This window comes from Garra rufa, chromosome 25, assembly GCF_049309525.1.
Source record: "Garra rufa chromosome 25, GarRuf1.0, whole genome shotgun sequence".
In the NCBI taxonomy this organism is placed as follows: domain Eukaryota; kingdom Metazoa; phylum Chordata; class Actinopteri; order Cypriniformes; family Cyprinidae; genus Garra; species Garra rufa.
In genome coordinates this window covers 19,181,420-19,201,421 of record NC_133385.1, presented here as the reverse complement: position 1 = coordinate 19,201,421, position 20,002 = coordinate 19,181,420, and the positions used below count along the sequence as shown (strand labels likewise).

At 36.8% G+C, this 20,002-nt stretch overlaps 3 protein-coding genes across 3 annotated transcripts; all 3 read left to right on the top strand.

Annotated features, from left to right (window-relative positions):
• The first annotated feature begins 83 nt into the window (after positions 1-83).
• Positions 84-5,100, top strand: cyp2x9 (cytochrome P450, family 2, subfamily X, polypeptide 9). The gene is made up of 9 exons (XM_073831865.1): positions 84-316; positions 485-647; positions 1,264-1,416; positions 2,620-2,780; positions 3,322-3,495; positions 4,131-4,269; positions 4,350-4,537; positions 4,609-4,750; positions 4,837-5,100. Exons 1-9 carry the CDS (start codon positions 155-157, stop codon positions 5,028-5,030), a joined length of 1,476 nt encoding a protein of 491 aa, XP_073687966.1. The 5' UTR covers positions 84-154; the 3' UTR covers positions 5,031-5,100.
• Positions 5,101-8,344: 3,244 nt separating this feature from the next.
• Positions 8,345-12,560, top strand: LOC141301668 (cytochrome P450 2F2-like). Its single transcript, XM_073831864.1, has 9 exons — positions 8,345-8,554; positions 8,636-8,798; positions 9,478-9,630; positions 9,722-9,882; positions 10,878-11,051; positions 11,274-11,412; positions 11,696-11,883; positions 11,955-12,096; positions 12,170-12,560. Exons 1-9 carry the CDS (start codon positions 8,393-8,395, stop codon positions 12,361-12,363), a joined length of 1,476 nt encoding a protein of 491 aa, XP_073687965.1. The 5' UTR covers positions 8,345-8,392; the 3' UTR covers positions 12,364-12,560.
• A 2,336-nt stretch (positions 12,561-14,896) lies between these two features.
• Positions 14,897-18,486, top strand: setd6 (SET domain containing 6, protein lysine methyltransferase). The gene is made up of 9 exons (XM_073831866.1): positions 14,897-15,045; positions 15,186-15,269; positions 15,578-15,722; positions 16,003-16,144; positions 16,227-16,421; positions 16,497-16,623; positions 16,704-16,884; positions 16,968-17,110; positions 17,986-18,486. Exons 1-9 carry the CDS (start codon positions 15,019-15,021, stop codon positions 18,313-18,315), a joined length of 1,374 nt encoding a protein of 457 aa, XP_073687967.1. The 5' UTR covers positions 14,897-15,018; the 3' UTR covers positions 18,316-18,486.
• Positions 18,487-20,002: the final 1,516 nt, after the last annotated feature.

Below are 20,002 nucleotides of genomic sequence, written 5' to 3'. Positions count from 1 at the left end.
AATTAAGCTCTGTTATTATTATACATATATTCATTTTGATCCCTTAGGCAACGGGCATCATGGGAATGTTCAGTGTTTGAAGTGGGAGGGCTTGTGTGTTACTATCTAAGTGTATACGTGAAAGGAGAGCAGTAACAGCTGGACATCAGTCAGCATGCTGGGCTTTCTGATACTGTTGTGGATATGCATCTTCCTCCTGTTCCTGTTCATCCGAATCCCGAGGCCTAAAAACTTTCCTCCAGGACCTCGTCCTCTGCCATTATTTGGGAATCTGCTAGAGCTAAACATCAACAATCCTTTGAAAGACTTTGAGAGGGTAGAGTATTACATTCTTTCTTTGCACATAGCATTAATCACTAAAGAAATACATTCAGAATATCAGTATAGAATGCTTTCAAGACTTTACAATATTTCATTGCATTGTAAAATATCTGATAATGTGTTGCACAGTGAGCAGCCACATCTGATGTCTAAACCTTTTTAGCTTGCAGATCGCTATGGGAAAGTTTACAGCCTGTACATTGGATCAAAACCTTGGGTGTTTCTTAATGGTTTTGAAGTTCTGAAGGAAGCTCTTGTTACCAAGGCTGTGGACTTTGCAGGACGCCCACAGGACCTCATGGTCAACCATGTTACAGAAGGAAGCGGTAAGTCTACTTGAAAATGAACCTTCACTCTGATACCTTTGTACAGACCATGGTTAATCAGTATTTGTCTGAGGTTGAGTCCCCTTTATAGTTCAAAAAGCAGTTTTTTTTGTATCTTATCTGATATGTGACCCTGGACCACAAAACCAGTCTTAAGTCGCTGGGGTATATTTGTAGCAATAGCCAAAAATACATTGTATGGGTCAAAATTATTGATTTTTCTTTTATGTCAAAAATCATTAGGAAATTAAGTAAAGATCATGTTACATTAAGATTTTTTGTAAAATTCCTACTGTAAATCTATCAAAATAAAATTTTTGATTAGTAATATGCATTGTTAAGAACTTAATTTGGACAACTTTAAAGGTGATTTTCTCAGTATTTTGATTTTTTTGCACCCTTAGATTCCAGATTTTCAAATTGATGTATCTCGACCAAATATTGTCATATCCTAACAAACTATACACCAATAGAAAGCTTATTTATTGAGCTTTCATGTGATGTATATATCTCAGTTTTGTAAAATTTAACCTTATGACTGGTTTTGTGGTCCAGGGTCACATATGTACACTTAGTATCATTGAGGTCACTAAAGGACATTTACATATTACCGCAGGTGTAATTTTGTCTGACTATGGGCCCAGTTGGAAAGAACACAGACGCTTTGCTCTGATGATCCTGAGGAACTTTGGTCTGGGGAAGCAGTCCATGGAAGAGAGAATTCTGGGAGAGGTTTCACACATTATTGCCAAATTGGAAGAAAGAGTTGGTAATAATGTGCTTATTTTTCTTACATACAGTGGAGGTCAAAAGTTTACATACACCTTGCAGAATCTGCAAAATGTTAATTATTTTACCAAAATAAGAGCGATCATACAAAATGCTACAAAGTTATTTTTTATTTACTACTGACCTGAAAAAGATATTTCACATTTCAAAAGACATTTACATATAGTACACAAAACAAAATAATAATTTAAATTATAAAAATGACCCTGTTTAAAAGTTTACTTATGCTTGATTCTTAATACTGTGTTGTTAGTGATAGTTGACCTGAACAGTTTGACCTGAACAGTTTGACCTGAACAGTTAAACTGCATTTTTTTCTGCATTTTTTCTGTTTTTCTGCATTTTTGTGTATTTGAACCCTTTCCAACAATGACTGCTTGATTTTGAGATCCATCTTTTCACACTGAGGACAACTGAGGGACTCATATGCAACAATTACAGAAGGTTCAAACGCTCACTGATGCTCCAGAAGGAAAAACCTTGCATTAAGAGCCAGGGGTGTAAACTTCTGAACAGATTGAAGATGTGTACATTTTTCTTTTTTTTGCCTAAATATCCTATTTTTTTTCATTTAGTACTACTGCCCGTCAGAAGCTACAGAAGGTACATGTATGTACATGTATAAAAAATAAGTTCAATTTACCCTGATCTTCAAATTGACTTAATTTAAAGACACTCAATATATCATGTTTCCTTCTGGAGCACCAATGAGAATTTGAACCTTCTGTAATAGTCCCATATGAGTCCCTCAGTTGTCCTCAGTGTGAAAAGATGGATCTCAAAATCATACAGTCATTGTTGGAAAGAGTTCAAATAGACAAAAATGCTGAAAAACCAAAGAATTTGTGGGACCTGAAGGATTCTTCTGAAGAACAGCAGGCACTAAACCAAAAAAAAAAAAAAAACACAGCTGTGGATCATTCAGGTAACACAATATTAAAAATTGAGCGTATGAAAACTTTTGAACAGGGACATTTCTATAAATTCAGCATTTTTTTTTTCTGGACTATATGTACGTCTTTTATGTGAAATATCCCCTTTAGGTTAGTACTAAATAAAAAATAACATGCATTTTTTATGATCCCTTTAATTTTGGCAAAAGGTGTATGTAAACTTTTGACTTCAACTATATCTGTATCTTTTTGATTTGACATTCAGATTGATATACATTGTGTTTGTGCAGGAAGCTCCTTTGACCCTCACACTATGTTCCACAATGCTGCGTCAAATATCATCTGTGTTGTTCTATTTGGATCCCGTTATGATTATGATGATGAGTTCCTCAAGCTATTCATTCACCTCTTCACAGAGAATTCAAAGATTGCCAATGGACCATGGGCCATGGTGAGGCATTTTATCAGTTTATCTTTGAAAGAATTATATTCAAAGCTGTTAAAATGCATATTCAGAGAAGTCTAAAACAGAAATAATTGTTCACATTAAAGTTCTAGGATTATATGACATATAAAGAGATTTAAAGGGATTGTTCACCCAAAAATGAAAATTCTGTTATTAATTACTCACCCTCATGTTGTTCCAAACCCGTAAAACCTTTATTCATCTTTGGAACACAAATTAAGATATTTTTTGATGAAATCCGAGAGCTTTCTGACCCTTCATAGACGGTCCTACCATGTTCAAGGTCCAGAAAGGTACCAAGAACATCAACAAACTAGTCTATTTGACATTGACATTTTGACAAGTGGTTTCACCGTAATTTTAAGAAAGCTACAGGAAATCTTCTGCATTACTACCATAGTGCCATTTTAGAGAGTTCCTACGACACATGCACCCATTTTTGGGTAACTATCCCTTTAAAATAAACAGCATTTTTACCAGTGCTATTTTGGGTTTTTATAAAGAAATGTTTTCTATTTTATTGCAGATATACGATACATTTCCAGTGGTGAGAAGTCTTCCCCTGCCCTTTAAGAAGGCCTTTATAAATGCCAAGAAGGCCAGAGAAATGTCTACACAACTGGTCAACGAGCACAAAAAGACAAGAGTCCCAGGAGAGCCAAGAGACTTCATTGACTGTTATTTAGATGAGCTTGATAAGGTGTGTGTGTATATGGGATTGCATTTTTTAGGAATGCACAATATTGGTACCATATGGATTATCGTTGATATTAGAGATTTATCGATATATACTGGATATTTAAAGGGTTAGTTCACCCAAAAATAAAAATTTTGTCATTAATTACTCACCCTCATGTCATTCCAAACCCATAAGTCTGAACACAAATTAAGATATTTTTGATGAAATCCGACAGATTTCTGACCCTGCATAGACAGCAATGAAACTACCAAGTTTAAGACCCTGAAAGGTAAGGAAATTGTTAAAAGAGTCCATATGACATCAGTGGTTCAATCGTAATTTGACGAAGCTACGAGAATACTTTTTGTGCACCAAAGAACTAAAATAACAACTTTATTTAACAATTCTTAGTTGAACCACTAATGTCACATTGACTATTTTGTCGATGTTCTTGGTACCTTTCTGCACCTTGAATGTGGACCCTTGCTGTCTAATGAGGGTTAGAGATAGCTTTCAGATTTCATCAAAAATATCTTAATTTGTGTTCCAAAGACGGACAAAGGTCTTACAATTAATTGTGCATGACCACTTCTTATATTTTGACATTTACATTACTTTTGCCATCTCTAATCATTGTTTTATTTTAACTTCACCAGAGAGGAAACGATGGTTCCTCGTTTTCTGAAGCTCAGCTTATCCTGTCCATTCTAGATTTGCACTTTGCAGGGACTGATACCACATCTAACACCCTCCTTACTGCATTTCTATATCTCATGACCCACCCAGAGGTTCAAGGTCTGTGTTTGGTTTATCCAAAAATGTAAAATCCACTTGATCAATGGTTTTATCTTAAACACAACTTTTTATTTCACCAGCGAGATGTCAAAAAGAGATTGATGAGGTTCTGGAGGATAAAGATCATGTGTCGTATGAGGACAGACACAATATGCCGTACACAATGGCTGTGATTCACGAGGTTCAACGTGTTGCTAGCACTGTACCACTAAGTGTGTTTCACTGCACCACCAGAGACACCACGCTGATGGGCTACAACATCCCAAAGGTGAGTAAACCTTCATATAAGGAGAGTTTCACTCTTTTAAAATCCTAATATAATCTCTTTTTCTTCTGTAGGGAACTTTTGTTATTCCCAACCTCACTTCTGTACTAAAAGATGAACGCCAGTGGAAGTTTCCTCATGAATTTAACCCAGCCAACTTCCTGAATGAGCAAGGCCAGTTTGTGAAGCCTGAGGCCTTCATGCCATTTTCTGCAGGTAACGGTTCAGAGTCGAATAAATGCAAAGGTTTAGCCTGTTTGAGTGTGTTTTGTAAATCATATACGCACACGTGTCTTGTACAGGTCCTCGCGTGTGTCTCGGTGAGGGTCTTGCACGTATGGAGCTCTTTCTGGCCATGGTGACTCTGCTGCGCCGTTTTCAGTTTGTGTGGCCTGAGGATGCCGGGAAACCAGATTACACTCCAGTATATGGAGTCACTCTCACCCCCAAACCCTATAGAATGCACATCAGACGCAGAGAGACTGTCAGATTTTGACAGATGTATGTTGCAAAGATGTTTTGATGTATTTTAATAACAGTATGTATTATGACTGGTCATATACAATATAAAATAAACTGAAAAGGCAGTCCTTGAATAAAAAACCTTTTACGAAATATTATATTATGCCAGTTGTGTGTGTGTTTTATCATTATCAAAAATGAAATTAAATGAAAAACTAGAACTAAAATAGATATAGAAAACACTGAGAAAAAAGTATAAAGTGAAAATAAAATAAACATGTGACCCTGGAACACAAAACCGGTCCAACAATACATTGTATGGGTCAAAATTATTTTTCTTTTATGCCGAAAATCATTATATATTAAGTAAAGATCATGTTCCATGAAGATATTTGGTAATTTCCTACCAGAAATATATCAAAACGTAATTTTTGATTAGTAATATGCATTGCTAAGAACTTCCTCTCTTCATACTTCTTCTCAATATTTTTTTTTTTTTTTTTTTTTGCACCCTCAGATTCCAGATTTGGTCCTATCCTAACGAACCATATACAGGTGCTGGTCATATAATTAGAATATCTTCAAAAAGTTGATCTAATTTCATTCAATAAGTGAAACTTGTATATTGTATACATTCATTCCACACAGACTGATATATTTCAAGTGTTTATTTCTTTTAATTTTGATGATTATAACTGACAACTAATGAAAACCCCAATTCAGTATCTCAGAAAATTAGACGAAAAAGACGACCATTGACACCTTGCACAAGGAGGGCAAGACACAAAAGGTCATTGCAAAAGAGGCTGGCTGTTCACAGAGCTCTGTGTCCAAGCACATTAATAGAGAGGCGAAGGGAAGGAAAATATGTGGTAGAAAAAAGTGTACAAGCAATAGGGATAACCGCAACCCTGGAGAGAAACAAAACCCAAAAATGTGGGGGAGATTCACAATGAGTGGACTGCAGCTGGAGTCAGTGCTTCAAGAACCACTACGCACAGATGTATGCAAGACATGGGTTTCAGCGGTCGCATTCTTTGTGTCAAGCCACTCTTGAACAACAGACAGCGTCAGAAGCATCTCGCCTGGGCTAAAGACAAAAAGGACTGAACTGCTGTTGAGTGGTCCAAAGTTATGTTCTCTGATGAAAGTAAATTTTGCATTTCCTTTGGAAATCAGGGTCCCAGAGTCTGGAGGAAGAGAGGAGAGGCACAGGATCCACGTTGCTTGAGATCCAGTGTAAAGTTCCCACAGTCAGTGATGGTTTGGGGTGCCATGTCATCTGCTGGTGTTGGTCCACTGTGTTTTCTGAGGTCCAAGGTCAACGCAGCTGTATACCAGGACATTTTAGAGCACTTCATACTTCCTGCTGCTAACCAACTTTATGGAGATGCAGACTTAATTTTCCAACAGAACTTGGCACCTGCACACAGTGCCAAAGCTACACAGCAAAAAGAGCAGAGTTAAATTAACTCTCCAGGGAGTTTATATGAGTCCACTCTCAAAAGTGTTAAGTGTTAAAATCAGAGAGTTAAATTAACACTGAAGCAGAGTTAAAGTTAAGAAGATAATTAGGTGATTAACAAAGTGATGATTGATCATTATTGAAGACACCTGATGTTAATAAGCAGAATCACCAAAGGAGAAAATCTAATTTTTTAAGAAACCATTACAGTGGTCAGTGTTTGCATTAGTTGGGCTCTTGAACTTAACGTTTGTAAAATCTGATCTTATTTGGCTGCTGTAGCAGTGTTATAACAGCCAGACTAAAGGCAGTCAGGATTTCAAGATTTCTTTGTGAAGTATTAGACTATGGTTTTTATCACTGGTTACATAGACTCTATAAATGAGAATCACATCTTTAATCAGACAGATATGTAAATAAAAAGTATTTTGATCAAAGTCTATACAGACAAAAAAAATATATATATACCAGTTAAGACACACAGACATGAAGAATCAGTGTGAGAACCACAACAACGGTGACCATCAAAAAGCGTGCTGTAGCCAATCAGAACTCATCCATGACTCCCATCATGCATTGCGGTATGGATAAATTATGAGAGTTCAGAGTTGATCTGTTTATCTGAACACGTCATTTGTCACCGTTCCTGAGATTCATACGCTGGTTCTTGATATCTGTGTGTGTCTAAACAGTCAGATTTTGAATTATGAGAAATTCTTCCAGAATATATTTTAAAGAAAGATGGAGAGATTTGTTTGTTGTGGACTCATGAGACTAAATATATACAACAGTTATTAGACTGAACTCTTTTAGAAGCTTATCTATGAGTTACAGTTCCTTTAATGGAAAATAACTTAGAGATTTGTTTCTAAATTGAGTTCAATGACTCAGGTCAAGCAATGATTACACTAAAACATAACCATCACCCCCTGATGACTTGTCTGGTTGTTTTCCCCCAAATAAAGCAGCCCAGCAAGATGTAATGTTAAAGATGTAAGGGTCAAGATCCCCAACTAATGCAAACACTGACCACTATAATGGTTGCTTAAAAAATGTGATTTTCTCCTTTGGCAATTCTGCTTGTTAACATCAGGTGTCTTCAATAATGATCAATCATCACTTAATTAATCACTAATTATCTCATTAACTTTAACTCTGCTTCAGTGTTAATTTAACTCTCTGATTTTAACACTTAACACTTTTGAGAGTGGACTCATATAAACTCCCTGGAGAGTTAATTTAACTCTGCCCTTTTTGCTGTGTACCAGTACCTGGTTTAAGGACCATGGTATCCCTGTTCTTAATTGGCCAGCAAACTCGCCTGAAGATGCGATATGCCAGACCCAACAATGCAGAAGAGCTGAAGGCCACTATCAGAGCAAGTTGGGCTCTAATAACACCTGAACAGTGCCACAGACTGATCGACTCAATGCCACGCCGCATTGCTGCAGTAATTCAGGCAAAAGGAGCCCCAACTAAGTATTGAGTGCTGTACGTGCTCATACTTTTCATGTTCATACTTTTCAGTTGGCCAAGATTTCTAAAAATCCTTTCTTTGTATTGGTCTTAAGTAATATTCTAATTGTCTGAGATACTGAATTGGGGTTTTCAAAACTATTGTTTAACCAGCAGTTATAAAAAAAATGCATTTGCCCTTGAAAGTGAGCCTTTGGTTCATAGACCTAATAAACTGGATATATAGACTCTATTCTGAAGGGATCTATAAAATTCAAGCCAGTTGGAGCCAGGTGAATATAGACACACAAAATGCTGACCAGTTTTTGTTTGCCTGGGTTCATTTTATCTTTCCTGGAACACAGCCATAATATTTGTTCAGATAGGCGATGTACTATAAGACTGAGTGATCAAAGTTCATAGGCTTCTTTTGCTTGAGCACAACTAGAGGGACAACAGCTGGACATCTAGTCAGCATGCTGGGCTCTTTGATTCTCGTGTGGGCATGCATCTTCTTCGTTTTCCTCTTCGTGCGGATCCAGAGGCTGAAGAATTTTCCTCCCGGACCTCCTCCTGTCCCTTTATTCGGGAATCTGCTTCATGTGAATATGGCCAATCCTTTGAAGGATTTTGAACAAGTATGGCTTTTCCTTTTATCATCTGAAGCTTAAATGTTTCTATTTTTCTTGTTTGCAAAACTAATTTTCCAATATTTTAAGTTTGCAGAAAAATATGGGAACATTTTCAGCTTCTATACTGGATCAAAACCAACTGTTTTTCTAAATAGCTTTGATGTTATTAAGGAAGCTTTGGTAACGAAGGCTCAAGACTTTTCAGGACGGCCACAAGACTTCATGATCAATCATCTCACAGAGAATAAAGGTAATAAACTCATGCTACAAACTGTGCAAGATAACAGCTAAGTAGTAATACAGTCACAATCTCATGAGTGAGATGCTTTTATAGAACAGTTCAGTAAAGAATCTGTTTTTGAGTTAGGCTGACTTGCTAGACACAATACTGCCAATTACATAGCTCCACAACTAGTCAAAGCAGATGTGCAGCAATGGTGTCTTTCCTAAATGAATTTTAAACGAATGGTTGAGTACATAAGTTGCGACAGTGATTTGTCTCTGCATACTTTCTTATGGTGTGTGCACCGCGAAAGCCAATTGATAGTTGGGAGTTTGATTGACAGTCAATCATAAAGGGAAATTTGCTATTTTGTCCAACAAACAAACCAGACAGAAGAGCAAATTAACATCAGTGGACTTTAACTTGAAAAATTGTGTGTACTGACATCTTTCCACAGTTACTTTCTGATTTTCATTTATGCTATACACCACCTATACACAAACTAAAAGTTTATCTGGATTGCGCAATCACAGACAAAAGCCATTTTGTTGTTGGAATATCAATGTTTTGGAATGCTGCTGCTTACTCAATCAAATTCGAGGATGGCAATTAACTGTTGTAGTATTTCACTGTAAGAAGTATGGTTTATATCAGAAATATGTTACAAAACAGAATCTCCACAACTAACGTCATAATTTAACTAAAGGTGTTATATTGGCCGATTATGGCCCCCATTGGAAGGATCACAGACGCTTTGCTCTGATGACCCTGAGGAACTTTGGCCTGGGGAAGCAGTCCATGGAAGAGAAAATTCTGGGAGAAGTCTCACATTTAGTTGCTGACTTGGACAAAAATGCTGGTATTTATATGTAAAAACAATTTTTGTTGCTTATTGGTTGAGCTCTCAACTGCCATAATGTTTTTAACTGATATACTGTACATTTGCACAGGAGGAACTATGAATCCTCAGAAAATGTTCCACAATGTTGCCTCAAATGTTATCGGCTTGGTTCTGTTCGGATCCCGTTTTGATTACAGCAATGAATTACTTCAGCATTACGTCCAGTTCATTACAGAGATTTCAAAGATCCTCAATGGACCATGGAATATGGTGAGAATATAGGTTGACAATTGCAGTTTTCTTTCTCTCTTTCTTTCCTTTTTCTTAAAGGAGAAGTCCGGTGTGATATTGACCTAAAGTGTGTTGAATCATGATACCGAGTGTGAACTTACCCTTCATAGCTCATCTCGGCTTGTCGACTGCAGTCCGAAATCTGGGGTCAGTTAGCCGACGCTAACAACAGGTTGTCAATGAGGGTGAATAGGGCATTGGAGTAGCCATGTAAATAAATCACTGTTTTATGCCATTTACGAGTTACAAAGTAGCTCCACACTTCATTGGTAGACTTCCAAGGGCCCTGACATTTAAAACGAGACATTCCCCTTAGTAAAATTACCGGTCGCCGCCATCTTGAATTTAGTCACGATAAGTCGAGTGACGAGCAGGAAGGAAACTACAACCTGATAAGTTGATAACCTGATAAGTTCCTTCCTGCTCGTCACTCGACTTATCGTGACTAAATTCAAGATGGCGGTGGCCGGTAATTTTACTAAGGGGAATGTCTGTATAAATCTTCTTGTAAATAAACTACTTTTTCTGAGTTCTCAATGTCTCGTTTTAAATGTCAGGGCCCTTGGAAGTCTACCAATTTGGCAGTACCCCAATTTTTTTCCAGTCTGACCAATTAGTACAGCCCAAAACATGACAATAATTGATCATTTTTTAAAAGCAACAATCAGCAAAATATGCAAGTTTTGTTCGGTTCAGTGACATTGTTTACGTTCAGTGCCACTAATGGCCGATTGATGAAGCGTTGTGATACAAAAGCACTCTATACTGCTTATTTTTTCAAGATTTTGATACCCTATTTTCTTTACTTGGCAGTTTTTTTATCATTCAAATTTGTATGGGTGGTTAATAACATTTTTATGTGGTGTGACAAACTCAGAACACATATTTAATATTGCTTTACACAGACGTTAATTTCACTGAATGGGCATTTTATAAGATTGTGTGAAAATGTCAAAGATGTCTTTTCCCAACAGATATATGACACACTTCCTTTACTGAGAATCTTGCCCCTGCCATTCAAAAAAGCATTTGATAATGTACAGAAGTTAAAAACTATGAATTTGAGTCTGATCAACGAACACATGCGCACAAGAGTCCCAGGCGAGCCAAGAGACTTCATCGACTGCTATCTGGATGAGCTTGATAAGGTGCGTGTTTCTTTCAAAAACACAGCAAAAACATCTGAGCTTCAATCTGATTTAAATCTAAAAATACTTTTCATACAAATTGTTATGCTGATAATATATAACTTGTAATTAAAAACATTGTGTTGCATTAGAAAACAGAAGCATTTGAACTGATTTTCAAAACTTTCAAAACTAGAACAGTTTGGGACTCAAATGAGTAGGCTAATATCTTATGTTCCCCAGAGAAAAAACGACGGTTCCACCTTTTCTGAAGACCAGCTCATCATGTACATTTTGGATTTGCACTTTGCAGGGACTGATACCACATCCAACACCCTCCTCAGTGCATTTCTCTACCTCATGAACTACCCAGAGGTTCAAGGTTTGTTTAAAAAGCAGACATTGATTTTGGCTTAATGCAAAGCAAAAACAGATCATAATGCTAAATATGGCAACTGTAGACAATGAAGTACCTTCAGACCTGAAAACTACTAGCTGGCTGCATGACACTAGAACAGCCATTGCAAATACACTTCATATTGCTAATTTGATCCTTGTCTATTGTTTAATTGAACGTTGTAAACTTGTAAACTAACTTACTCAGGAGTTTATTAGCAAAGCTAACTCCTTAAACTTAGACAAACATGGCCTTGTTTACTCACCAGCAAAATGTCAAAAAGAGATTGATGAGGTTCTGGAAAGTAAAGATCACGCGTCGTATGAGGACAGACACAATATGCCGTACACAATGGCTGTGATTCACGAGGTTCAGCGTGTTGCTAGCACTGTACCGCTAAGTGTGTTTCACTGCACCACCAGAGACACCACGCTGATGGGCTACAACATCCCGAAGGTGAGGAAACCTGCCTAGAAACCTAGTTTTTAGTTCTTCAGAACAAATTCAAGCTGTTTCTCGTTGGTTAGGGAACTGTGATCATTCCCAACCTCTCTACTGTACTAAAAGAAGAAGGTCAGTGGAAGTTTCCTCATGAATTCAACCCAGCCAACTTCCTGAATGAGCAAGGCCAGTTTGAGAAGCCTGAGGCCTTTATACCCTTCTCTACAGGTAACCGTTCAGAATTGTATTCAGAAATCTAATCCAAACCCGCTCTGTGAGCATCATCATTTGTGTTTTACAGGTCCTCGAGTGTGTCTCGGTGAGGGTCTTGCACGTATGGAGCTCTTCCTGGTCTTCGTCACTCTGCTGCGTCGTTTCCAGTTTGTGTGGCCTAAGGATGGCGGGGAACCGGATTACACCCCAGTATATGGGATCACAATGTCGCCCAAACCCTACAGAATGCATATAAGACATAGAGAGACCGTTAAACAGTAAATCATGATGCCAAATACTTTCCCTGCCTATACAGAATATAATTTGATAAACCTAAAGTATTGTCTTTAAATAAGCACTTTGCTTAAGAAAATAAAGTTTAATGGAAAATGAATGGAAAATATTTCTGGAACCAAAATATATAAAAAATTTCTTCATGGAAGAACATAATAAAGACCTAATCAAGCTGTTAAATGTCAGTGACAAAGTGTGTTGTTTTTGTTTATGTGATGAATGCAGGAGAGGACTGTGGCTTCCATTCATCCATTCTTTCTTTCTCCACACCTTGTCCAAAATACAGTGGAGATCAAATTTAGAGAACTGTATCTAGTATCTATAAATACTTGATTTTTTTTTTCATTGCTTCATTGCTCAAGTTCTTCTTTATGCACTTGGGCTTTAAAGGATAGTTCACCCAAAAATGAAAATGGGAATGAAATGAAATGTTTATCTGCTTACCCCCAGGGCATCCAAGATGTAGGTGACTTTGTTTCTTCAGTAGAACACAAACAAAGATTTTTAACTCAAACCGTTGCAGTCTGTCAGTCATATAATGACAGTCAATGGGATCCACAGCTTTGAGAGTCAAAAAAACATACACAGACAAAACCAAATTAAACCCTGTGGCTCGTGAGGATACACTGAGGTGTTAAGACACAAAATGATTGGTCTGTGCAAGAAACTGAACAGTATTTATATAATCTTTTACCATCTTTTTGATCCAACACAATGTTCAACTGTCCCGAGCGTGTTCACAACATCCGGCTGCCATTATATGACTGACAGACTGCAACTGTTTAAATTAAAAACCTTTGTTTGAGTTCTACTGAAGAAACAAAGTCACCTACATATTGGATGCCCTGGGGGTAAGCAGATAAACATAAAATTTTCATTTTTGGGTAAACTATCCCTTTAAGTCTTTCCTCAGTTTGACGCTGAACAAAATGTTTCCCATGAGACCCAAATAAATTACACTTGCTCTCATTACTAAAGTGAACTTTGAACTAGTTCTCTCTCTACACAACAAGCTCCTCAGCAAAGGTTAGTCTAGCCATTTGATTCTTTCTGTTGATGAGAGGCTTGATCTCTTTACTGTTCAACAATGAATTGGCAAGCAATTTCAGCTGCAGTGTTGAACCCATTTCCCATTTAGAGTCTCTGCATTATCCTGTCTTCTTGTGCACTTGTCTTATGTGGATGACCACATAGTTATCGCTAAAAGTGTTATCGCTTTGGCCTTTATCTGAACCACTTCCTGTCACAGGGTTTCAGTCACCTTAGAGCAGCCCACCATCTTGCAATCTCAGTAAAAATTGGAGGAATGCTGCCAGTTAAATAGGGTTTGTCATATATTTACGGAAATTAGCACCAGGTGCCAGATTAACACCATTAACTTTGAGGTATCGCTAAGTGTTCTTTAATTTTGATCAGAGTTCTTTTTCAGATATCTCATTTAAGTTTTTAATACTGAGCTTCAAAATACAATACATTTATAAAATATGCCCTTCTACTCCTGTTAGAAAAAAATAAAATTATGCAATGACCTTGAATTTTAGGAAATTGCAGGTTGTTCTCTAATTTTGATCTACTTTTTATACACACACCAGTCATCAAAACTATGATATAATGCCAAACAGGAAGTATAAGAATGCCACATATGGGAATTATAGCATGTTGAATCAGTAAGGTGTTTATACAATATATGCACGTGAAATCCTTATTGAATGATGAAAGGTCACAGGAAAATACAGTGAACTCTCATTATTCCCAACCACTCTTCTGTGCTGTTTGAGAAGGACAAGTGGAAGTTTCCTTAAGAGTTTAACCCAGCTTCTTACTTCCTGAATGAGCAGGCCTGGCTTGAGAAGCCTGAGGCCTTTATGCCATTGTTGCTAAGATAACATTGTCCCTGTTTATATGCTTTATTGTATTGTCAGAGTGAATTTATGTTTGTGTTTGCTTAGAAAATTATTTTAAGACACATGAGTAATGCATAATAATAAATTTAGTTTCAGGTCCTCACCGGTAAAATTGATAAAATAAATAAATAAATAAATAAATAGGACCAGAAATTTATTTTGACTTTGACCTGACCATGTTTTGTTAAATACATTTCTATCAAAGTAGGCTATAAATACCTTTCTATCAAAGTTATCTGACATAATCAAGATGAATTTGTTCTGACACAGTTGAACTTTTGAGTTCTTGTCATATTTCATTACTATTTTTTAAACTATAGCAAATAAACTGTGATAATGTGAGGAGTTTTTAAGGTGTCTAAATGAATTTGGGTTTGACTGTATTTCACAGCCAGAATCAAGCTTCGTTTTAAAGTCTACATTTTTAATGAGGGATTAGGAATTATATTATGTTATATCGAGAGTTATGTTGACTATTTATTATTATTACTTCTTTTTTATTCTACAGTAGCAGTAGTAGCCGTAGTAGTAGCAGCAGCAGTAGTAGTAGTAGTATTCCAATAGTAGGGGGCGCCGTATGCACATGATTGTTTCTGCAGACAGTGAAAGAAGAAGAATTGACCGAAGCTGCTCACATGGAGGCACATAGAATATAATCATAACTATATTCTTATGTGGTTGTCACTATAAAACAATATACATTTTAATATCCCGCTAACGAGCTTGCGTTTTAAAAAGGATGGCGACAGATGCAAAAAGACCAAAGGTAAAAAACACGTTTCCTCAAACTATTAATAATGACAATTATTATAATTCATAGTTTAGATTCAGAAATTCAAGCCTCTAGCTTGAAACACAGTTATTTTGCTTAATCATGATGAGCCTTCAGCATCATGTGTGTTTCAGACAGATGATGAGAACTGTGTGCTGGACCCCTTGAAAAACTTCTTGCTGTGGTGCGATAGTGTGAAGCTGACCCTTAGCGATAAGGTATGTATTATAATAGATATAGGGTATTACACAGTATAGAATATTTATAAACAGTTTGAATTAGCTTTTACTTTTATATTTTATAGTTTTAGCAAAAACATGTTCTTTGGTCATTTTCAAGTTCTTCAACTTCAAGTACTTCATATTCAGTTGTGAAGTCAACGTTTCTCATCTTGTTTACCTTTTTACGTTTACGTTTTTCATCTGTATTTGTTTTATTTTAAAATGTATAATTAAACAAGCTTTTGTTATGATGATAAAACACTGAACTTGAAGATATTTACCACAACGAATATTAATTTCTTTAGGTATACTTAAGTAATGAGGGTACTGCAGCAGAATATGGCATGCTTGCCAAAGAGGACATTGAAGAGGGCCACGTCTTGTTCAGCATACCCAGAGAGGTTCTCCTGCATCAGGGCACCACTAAAGTTAAAAAGGTCCTTGAGGAAGGTATAAGAACGTTAAGGTTTATTGTAATCCTACCTTGTAATCCTACTTGAGCCTGTAAAGGTGCTTACTTAGCAATGTACTTATTTGAGTTTTTTTTTTTTAATTTAAAAGGTTTTGACAGTTCTGTTTTTGCCTTGTCATTATGATTTATGGAGTGTAGATCGATGTGGAAAAAAAGTCATTTAAAGACGTTTAACATGAGGCAGCAACATAACAAAACGTGAAAAATTAAGGGGTATGAATACTTTCGCAAGCCAGTGTAACCATATGTTGTCTATAGGAAAGAAATTATTGGAGAGCGCATCAGGCTGGGTTCCTCTTCTTCTGGGTCTCCTATATGAGTACACATGCCCACAATCCCACTGGAAACCATATTTGTCTCTCTGGCCAGACTTTAGGACACTGGATCAACCCATGTTCTGGTAGGTTTTGCTGTGAATATATCTGCTGACCTTAAAGATATCCTTCAAGGATGCTTTAGTTTTTTATGTCTCTGTTTTGAAGGTCCGAGGAGGAGCGAGATAAACTCCTGAAAGGCACAGGAATTCCTGAAGCTGTCAAAATGGATCTGAAAAAACTTCAGGATGAGTACAATAACATTGTTCTTCCTTTCATGAAGTCCCATCCTGACTTGTGGGACCCTGAGAAGCACACGTTGGAGCTCTACAAGAGCCTGGTAGCATTTGTAATGGCCTATAGGTGAGATATCAACGAACTATTGGATTTGGTTAAATGAATATCAATGCATTCCTTAATTTGTTTGTAAAATTTCAGTTTTCAAGAGCCTGTAGAAGATGAGGATGAAGAAGAAGAAAAAGAGCCTAATCTTCCAATGATGGTGCCCATGGCTGACATGTTGAATCACGTTTCCAAGCACAACGCCAATCTGGAATATACACCCGTATGTAGTGGATATGTATTGTTTTTTTTAAGCTTGATGCATAAAAATCTCATCTTACATGTTCACTCGGTTGTGCACAGGAGTGTTTGAAGATGGTGTCCGTACGTGACATTAAAAAGGGCGAGGAGGTCTTTAACACCTATGGACAGATGGCAAACTGGCAGCTCCTGCACATGTATGGCTTTGCAGAGCCGTTTCCTACCAATTGCAACGATACTGCAGATATACAGATGTCCAGTGTGTACAAAGCAGCAGTGCAAGGTCTGACTTTGTAGATGTCTATAGAAAGTCAGTTACTTGACACAAGAAATACTTTACAAAAACAGTTTTTATTGCAATTGCAGCGGCACAAAGTGAAGCAGATCAAAAGATCTTAGTGGACAAATGGAACATGTTGTGTGAGATGGAGTTTGTCGGAGAGAAAGGGGTCTTCATCTTCGGACAATCAGGCTCACTTACTTACAGTGAGCTCTACACGACATTAAAGGTAACCATTTTATCCACATGGCAAAAAGTACACTACCGGTCAAAAGATTTTTAATGCTTTTTAAAGAAGTCTCTTCTGCTCACTAAGCCTGCATTTATTTGATCAAAAGTATAGCAAAAACTCTAAATTTTTTAAATGTTTTCACTATTTAAAATAACAGTTTTCTAGTTTAAACCTGTGATCAAAGCAACATTTTCAACATCATTACTCCACTCTTTAGTATCACACAATCCTCCAGAAATCATTCTGATATGCTGATTTGCTGCTCAAGAAACATTTTTTATTAATATTATCAATATTTTAAAAAGTTCAGTACATTTGATCAGGATTCTCTGATGAATAGAATGATCCAAAAATCAGCATTTATCTGAAATCAAATATTTTGTAACATTATACACTATACCAATCAAAAGCTTGGAAAAAATTGTTCAAAAGTGATGATAAAGACGTAATGTTACAAAAGATTTTTATTTCAGATAAATGCTGTTCTTTTGAACTTTCTACTCATCAAAGAAACCTGAAACAATTCTACTCAGCTGTTTTCAACATAAATGCTTTTTTCAACAGCAAATCAGGATATTAGAATGATTTTTGAAGGATCATGTGACTGGAGTAATGATGCTAAAAATTCAGCTTTGAAATCGCATTTTTAAATATATTCAGATAGAAAACGCTTATTTAGAATAGTAAACATTAAAAATTGTACAGTTTTTGCTGTACTGTGGATCAAATAAATGCAGGCTTGGCCAGCAAAAGAGACTTAAAAATATTAAAAGTCTCACTGTTCAAAAACTTTTGACTGATAGTATAAATAAAATACATTTGTTAGTATATTACCTGTTTTAGGAAAGTAATGTATATTTGTTTCTGAGTAGGTTCTGTGCATGCCCTTGCAAGATTTCAAGGAGTTCCGTGAAAACGAAGGCTGGGAGGAAGATGAAGAGGATGAGGATGATAAAATGGAGCAGGCTCTGAGTTTCGATGGACTGATGGGGTTGTCAACAGAGTGGAAATGTCTTCTGCACACAGCCGCTGCTCTGACGCTGAATTCTTACTCTGAGGATGTAGAGACGGACAGGAGGCGGCTGGAGGATCAGGGAGCTCTGGCTGAACTCAGCAGCCGAGAGAGGAGAGCTCTGCATGTGCGTTACGGTCAGAAGAGCATCCTGCAGCGCTTGCAACAACTCACCAAACCTACATCTTAATGAACGGGTTTCACAAACATTCGTGCTGCCGTGGCATTCTGTAGTTGACAAGACCGAAAAGCCTTCAGCTGATATAATGTAACTGAATTTGGAGACTGTATGGTTTGTATGTTTTTCATTTTGTATGCTGTACATTTTCCTTTAAAAAAAAAAATACATTTTTGAATCTTACGGTTCAGATTGTGTGCTTTTGTGGAACGTTAAGGTGGTTCATTCAGTGCAACTTTTGAGGGGTGTTTCATCTGAGGAGGCAAGGAAGGTAGAGTCTCCTCAAAATGTTGGATTAGAAAAAAAAATCATACAAAAGTACAAAAATGAAACAACGCCAGTATTACAAAATATAACATTGAAAAGTGTATAAATCACTTTAACAATTGTTTAACAGCGACACCAGCAGGTGAAGTTACAGCAAGAGTCTGTATCTCTCTTGCTTCCTCTAAGCCCATTGAGTTTTAACAGACTCCCTAAAGCGTGCGGTGAGTTTGGTGGGGGGTAATTGAGAATGAATGGGGGAAAGTCAAGTGAGAGGAGGCAATGCCTCCATTGCGATATGATTGGATGTGACTAGTTATATTCGGCTGTGACTGGTTCATGCAATAAATCCCGCCTCTTGTGTTCGTACGTGTTCATATGAACAATATATTAGCGTTAATGGGAAGACTGAGTTAAGAAAGTAAGTAAACAACTCACACATTACATAAAATAGGGTGACCATACGTCCTCCTTTTTGGCTATAAAATTATGTCCGGGGGGATTTTGTAAAATATCATAAAATGTCCAGGTTTTTTACCTCATTTCACTGACCGTCATTAACTCAACACTTTAAATGCAGCCACTTCCCACCAGCATTATTCTGAGGTACCTGTCTGAGGGTTGAGGTTTGAGGAGAGTCAAGCCCATCCTGGGGAGGGTGTCCTCTTTTTGGATTCTCAGAATATGGTCACCCTACATAAAACCACTTTGTTACGTCAAAATAAGACTTAAAATGGCACAAAAACATGATCTGTGGAGTTTTTAGTGAGTAGTCAGCTTGGTGAAATTGACTTACGTCACGATTTGGTCAGTTACCCGGATGCGCAGCCATATTGGCGATACTCAGATGTTAACAACAGCATGGATTGCACGGTTATTGTAATGAATATTCTGTTCTGCTAATTTATGCTGTCTAAACCATGGAAAAAAAGATGTGGAAGCTGCTATATCATATAGAGGACTTAGTAAGCAGGAAAGGGCACAATATTTTGGCAAATTAAAGTTAATAGGTGGTAAAGATACGTATGAGCAGTATAAAGATATTAGCCTAATATTTCACCTGACTGGAAAATAAGAACAAACAGGAATGTTTGAATGTCAAGATTCTTGCCCTGGAAATCCTAAAATTATAGATTTTTCTTTTATGCCAAAAATCATTAGTCTATTAAGGAAAGATCATGTTCCATTAAGATATTTTGTACGTTTCCTGCTTTAAATATATCGAAACACAACTTTTGATTAGTAATATGCATTTTTAAGAACTTTATTTGGCGATTTTCACAATATTTTAAAAATTTTTTGCTCTCTCAGATTCCAGATTTTCAATGAGTTGTATCTCTGCCAAATATTGTACTATTCAAACAGACCATACATCAATAGAAAGTTTTATTTAGATTTTAAATATTTCTAAATATTGACCCTCATGACTGGTTTT

Excerpts from the sequence above, each read along its gene's own strand:
- cyp2x9 (XM_073831865.1), top strand. The coding sequence starts at position 155 with ATGCTGGGCTTTCTGATACTGTTGTGGATATGCATCTTCCTCCTGTTC. Across the intron at positions 648-1,263 it reads CCATGTTACAGAAGGAAGCG|GTGTAATTTTGTCTGACTAT; the intron begins GTAAGTCTACTT and ends ATATTACCGCAG. Across the intron at positions 4,538-4,608 it reads TGGGCTACAACATCCCAAAG|GGAACTTTTGTTATTCCCAA; the intron begins GTGAGTAAACCT and ends TTTCTTCTGTAG.
- LOC141301668 (XM_073831864.1), top strand. The coding sequence starts at position 8,393 with ATGCTGGGCTCTTTGATTCTCGTGTGGGCATGCATCTTCTTCGTTTTC. Across the intron at positions 8,555-8,635 it reads CTTTGAAGGATTTTGAACAA|TTTGCAGAAAAATATGGGAA; the intron begins GTATGGCTTTTC and ends CAATATTTTAAG. Across the intron at positions 12,097-12,169 it reads CTTTATACCCTTCTCTACAG|GTCCTCGAGTGTGTCTCGGT; the intron begins GTAACCGTTCAG and ends TGTGTTTTACAG.
- setd6 (XM_073831866.1), top strand. The coding sequence starts at position 15,019 with ATGGCGACAGATGCAAAAAGACCAAAG. Across the intron at positions 15,046-15,185 it reads CAGATGCAAAAAGACCAAAG|ACAGATGATGAGAACTGTGT; the intron begins GTAAAAAACACG and ends TGTGTGTTTCAG. Across the intron at positions 15,723-16,002 it reads TAAAAAGGTCCTTGAGGAAG|GAAAGAAATTATTGGAGAGC; the intron begins GTATAAGAACGT and ends TGTTGTCTATAG.